General features: G+C 42.3%; 1 gene segment (V, D, J or C); it reads right to left on the bottom strand.

The window, feature by feature from the left end:
• Positions 1-1,013: 1,013 nt before the first annotated feature.
• On the bottom strand, positions 1,014-5,102 carry LOC105471226 (T cell receptor beta variable 19-like). The segment is given in 2 exon segments: positions 1,014-1,429; positions 4,937-5,102. Coding segments are annotated over 2 exon segments (537 nt in total).
• Between the last annotated feature and the right edge of the window lie 253 nt (positions 5,103-5,355).

Raw genomic sequence — 5,355 nt, forward strand, 5'->3', positions numbered from 1 at the left:
CCTATACTCCACTAACGTCTCTCATTAAAGCGTGCGTCATATGAAATTGTGATTACAGGGTTTGTCTTCTGTATCTCTCTTTCCACAGCCCTTTTTATCTTCCTGAAAGAAGGGAAAATTTTCTATTCATTCATTCATTTCTATTCATTCATTCATCTATTCATCTAGCATTCAGTAAAACAGAAAAAAGCTTGGGGTTGTAAGATTAACTTTTCTCTTCTTTCTTCTCTGTGTCTCTCTGACTCTCTCTATATATACATGTATATATCTTATATACAACATATAACACATATATAACATATCTATGTCTATATCATATATGGCAGGAAACTTCGCTCAGCCAATAAGTAGGTTTAAAAAACTATTATATTTCTAGTTTTTAAAAATAACTATATAAAACGATAAAACAGCCAGGCACGGTGACTCACACCTGTAATCCCAGCACTTTGGGAGGCCGAGGTGGGTGGATCAGCTGAGGTCAGGAGTTTGAGACCATCCTGGCCAACATGGTGAAACCCTGCCTCTACTAAAATACAAAAATTAGCCAGGTACAGTGGTGTGCATCTGTAATCCCAGCTACTTGGGAGGCTGAGGCAGGAAAATTGCTTGAACCCGGGAGTCAGAGATTGCAGTGAGCTGAGATCATGCCACTGCACAGCGGCCTGGGCAACAGAGTGAGACTCTGTCTCCAATAAGTAAGTAAATAAATAAAACTACAAAACTATAGTTTAAAAAATGATATATACATATATATAGTTATATATATACAAAACTGTAGTTTAAAAAACTGTATAAAACTGTCATTTTAGTCTCATATATAAAGTTTAGTTATATATATTTATATATAGTTTATATTTTTTTAGCTATATATATAGTTTTTTAAACCTATATATATTTATAGTTTTAGTTGTATATATAGTTTATATATATTTTTTTAGTTATATATATAGTTTTTTAAACTATATATATAGTTTTTATATATATATACATATATATATATAAATAGTTTTTTAAACTTAGTGGCTGAGTGACGTTTCCTGCCGTCACACAGTGCAGAGGAGCCCTGCCACCTGGTCGGGGAAGCAGGACTGGGCACATTTATGCACAGAGAGGCGACATCCATGCTTCACTGTGTCTATACTACTGGCACAGAGATAGAAAGCTGTTGGGTTCCTTTGGGCTGATGTCACAGTGAGAGGAAAGGATTCCTTCCTCTCCCGAGACACACTGTACCCTTCAGCTATGTCTCCTTTCTGAATGTCATTTACTACCTGTGAGTAGTAGATCAATCTCAGTCCTTGACCTGGGTCCTGTCGGTACCAGTACATGGCATCGTGGTTCAAATTCTGTTCACAACTCAGGGTCACATTCTGTCCTTCCTTTCTGAACAGGTACTTTGGGGACTGAGTGATTCCGCCATCCATGGTGTCTGGAAAAGAAAGAGAGGCATGCCTGAAGTACAGCGCACGGAGGTGCCTGATGCTGCTGTCCCTCAGGGAAGCCTTAGATTTGGAACTTGCAGCATTCCAGATAGGAATTTTCTCCCTGAACCCAGGACTCACTTGCTCCAAGGAGACAAAGGACCACACAGCAGAGCACCTGGTTGCTCATAGTGGAAAGGGGGCCTCCTTGTAGCTCCAAGCACTTGTGGGAAGAGAATGAGAAAAGAGGCTTGGCTCTGGGGCTTCTCCTGGCCTTATGTGCAGAGTTTGTCGGTGGCTGGAACCAAGAGGTGGGAGGTTCCTGGAAATACTCAAGACAGGCTTTCTAATTTTGCAGATGAGGAGACAGGACAGAGAGCAGAGTCATTGGCACCTCCCATAACTCTGTGTTGCATCTGTGCTGAGGGGGCTGGCACCCCAAGTTTCCGGGCCAGAGTTTCACTCCAATTGGCCCATTGGTTTTTATCTTTCCAGCAACTGTAAGGTTTGGGTTCCTCTAGGAGCGCTGTAGACACTCTGATTATACAAGAACGTGGAATTCATTTATTTTTCCTTTTTTTAAAAAAATAAAAATAAAAACAAAACAAAACATTGATACATAATGTGTGTACCTATTTGTGGGTACGTGTGGTATTTTGTTACATGCATAGAATGTGTAATGATGAACTCAGGGTATGTAGGAAGTCCATCCTCTGGAGAACTTATCATTGTTTATGCCCTCAGCTCTCTTGGGGAAAGATGACCCCTGGGGTCTGGCCAGTGGTGCTGTGGCCACTGTGACAGCCTTTTGCTTAGCCGTCCTGCTACACAGAGCCCAGCGCTGCTGTTCTAGGTCCTTCATGCAATTACACCAAGACCTCGCCTCCTTTGACCACCTTCTAACTAGCTAGTTTCACTCACGTCCTTCTCATTCTCCGACTTGTTTCTTTGTCTTTGCCTTTGTCCTGACTAAATTTTCATTTGGGTTTATCCTCCCTTGGTCATCTTTTAATTTATTTTTCATGACTGGGATAATTTTCTTTTTCTTTCATGTCCCTCCTGAGGTCAATCAATTTCTTTTTCTGATGTCTTCCTATTTTGGCCATTTCTGGTCTGAGTTTTTGAACTGCTGGTCTGGTTATGGTCACTTATATCCTCAGCTGCTTCCTTGAGTGTATTTATTTCTGTTTGGAGTGTAGACTTACGTTTTCTTCTGCCTCCTGATTGCTTTTGAGGTAAGGGAACAGGGAACAGAGGTGAGATGTTTGCCTTCGTTGTATGGGTGTTACTTTCATCTTGCTCATTTTCGTGTTATTGGGGTGTTTTACAAAACTCCTAGTCTAATGTTCCTTTAGCCATCATCCTAGCAAAATCCAGACTCCTTAGTGAGCTTTGTTTGTTTTCGTAGTGGGGCTGGTTGTGGGTCCTCTTAATTTGTGATTTCCTTTTGTTTTGCAGAATTCTGTTTCCCCCTTTTTTCTCTTTTTCTACTCACTATTGAATTGCCAGAAGACCCTCTTTCTTCCTCTTTGCCTTTTTCCCCCTCCCTGTAAAGCACTGCCTTTGGAAGACTGTTCCTTTAAATTACATGTCTGGTGTTTTAAACAGCATGAAGTTTGGAATCCATCTTCTCTGCAGCCTTGCTGGGGTCTCAGCATTGGTCTTTTTCTGGAGATCTTTCTGTATCTTTCTCAGGCTCCCCAGCCAGTGTCCCTCTTCTGTCTTCCTGGAAGATTTTCTGGGTTTTTCTCCTTTTGGGTGAAGTGAGGGAGGGGCGGGAGTACATTAAATGATTTTAGAAAATCGAAGGGCAAAGACATGCAGTGGAGTCACATGGTTTATACTCCGCGCTGGTGAGGCTGGGCTTAGCCTGCACATGTATTTGAAATGACTTTGCTTTTGTCTGCCTTTTCATTTTATGAAATTGTTTCATCAAAGCAAATTATAACAAATCTTTTTCTGTAGGTGGCCTGTATCTGTTGAGTGATGAGAATAAAAACAAATATTAACTAAGACAAAAAGTTGAGGTGACAGATTTCTAATGAACAATATCTGTGGGCCAGACCTTTTCCCTAAATTCTAGACAAATTTATCCAACTCTATTTCCATCATCTCTCAGATGTTCTATAATTTTATAGCAGGAATTCTTGAACCTAGCATCTGTACAAACCTGCACAGGTACTCGGCAATGAACAGAACAAGAATTATGCCTTCAAGAATGCTAAGCAGCATGATGTGAGATAAAAATCATAACCCTTTGAGCCAAATGCTTTCTGTCACCTTCTAGGTTTCCTCCTCCTTTCCCTTCCCTTCCCTTCCCTTCCCTTCCCTTCCCTTCCCTTCCCTTCCCTTCCCTTCCCTTCCCTTCCCTTCCCTTCCCTTCCCTTCCTTTCCCTTCCCTTCCCTTCCTTTCCCTTCCCTTCCCTCCCCTCCCCTCCCCTCCCCTGCCCTGCCCTCCCCTCCCCTTTATTCCCCCATCTCTCTGTCTCTTTCTTTCTAGAAATTCACTCCTAGAACCATAATTTCTCTTGGTGAAAATGAAGAAAGCACTTCCTTAGGTTGTGTATCTTGGTGATTAAATAAAATTACTGATGTAAAGCATGAAATATAGAACTTGACATACAGTATGGAATAAAAAAAGAGTTACACTGCTAAGTGTTTTGAAACTGACAAATTAAGTCAATGTCAAAACTGAAAAATTATGTCTAGTTCTTAAAAATCTTTATGTCCTTTGGATGACAGAGTCTTAGTTTCTGAGCATAGCCTGGGATGCTTCATGCTATCCCTACAGTCCTCCCCTATTTCCATCCTCAACTTGCAGAATGCCTTAAAGCTGACCTGTTCACTGTACCGGTAACACGTTTCCCTTCCCAGCCCACCGCTGTTTCCAAGGCAGGTCTGGAGGATGTTTGTGGACTGAGAGGCTGTGGCTCTGCATTGATGTGGGTGGTAAGCTGGCACAGAAATAAGCTGCTGAGTCTTCTTGCTCTGCCTGCTGGATCCTCAGGATGCTGGGGCCTTCTTTGGGAAATTCAGCAGAAAACCATTCCTTTGGCATTCCTGACTCATCTATGATTTTTTCTTTCTGGAGATAAACCATGAATTTCAGACCTTCCTCTGGGAGCTGCCGATACCAATAAACATGACTGTGTCCTTTCATTGGGCTGCATCTCAGTCTTGCCTCCTGTCCCCTCCTCCTGACCAGGTGTCTTGGGTTCTGTGTGATGCCGGCATTTGAGAGACCTCAGAGGAGAAGAGACTGCATGAGACACAGTTGTAATGGCAGAAGGATGAATGTCTTACAGTGAAGGAGCCTGTTTGAAGTCTCCTGCATTCCTTTAAAAACTCACATGAATTTTGCTTTTTACTCCATAATGCAATTATTTGTTTTCATATAAATGTCAATACCTTTCACAAAATCTTTGGTCAACACAGAGGTCCAGGGTATATTTGAGACTCTGCTGTAGAGCCCAAAATGAAGCCCAGCGATGGTGATCCTTTAGTTCAAAACTCACCTGTCCCCAGAAGACAGATGACCACACAGGAGAGGACTCTGGTGTCCATGGCAGAGTTGGGCATGGAGGGAGCCTGCAGGCAGGGCCGGGAAGGCAGTTGCTGCAGCACGTAGGGGAACCAGACCTCACAGCTGCCACCTACAAGACGCATCTTCCTGTGAGGTCACATTTCCAGTGGGTCCTATGGTTTCTAGAACCAATCTTGTATGTCAGTTAAATGGTAGATCTTACGGACTACAGGGCGCCATACCCAGATCATGTATACTTTTATTTTTATTTTTTCCACAAATGGGGTCTTGCTGTTTGCCCAGGCTGGTTCCAAATTCCTGGGCTCAAACAAATCCTCCCACCTCAGCTTCCCAAGTCGCTGACCTCTCCACTATTCTTATTTTTTGTTCCTTTATTTTCCTTTTATTGAC

Source organism: Macaca nemestrina, chromosome 4, assembly GCF_043159975.1.
Source record: "Macaca nemestrina isolate mMacNem1 chromosome 4, mMacNem.hap1, whole genome shotgun sequence".
Lineage (NCBI taxonomy): Eukaryota > Metazoa > Chordata > Mammalia > Primates > Cercopithecidae > Macaca > Macaca nemestrina.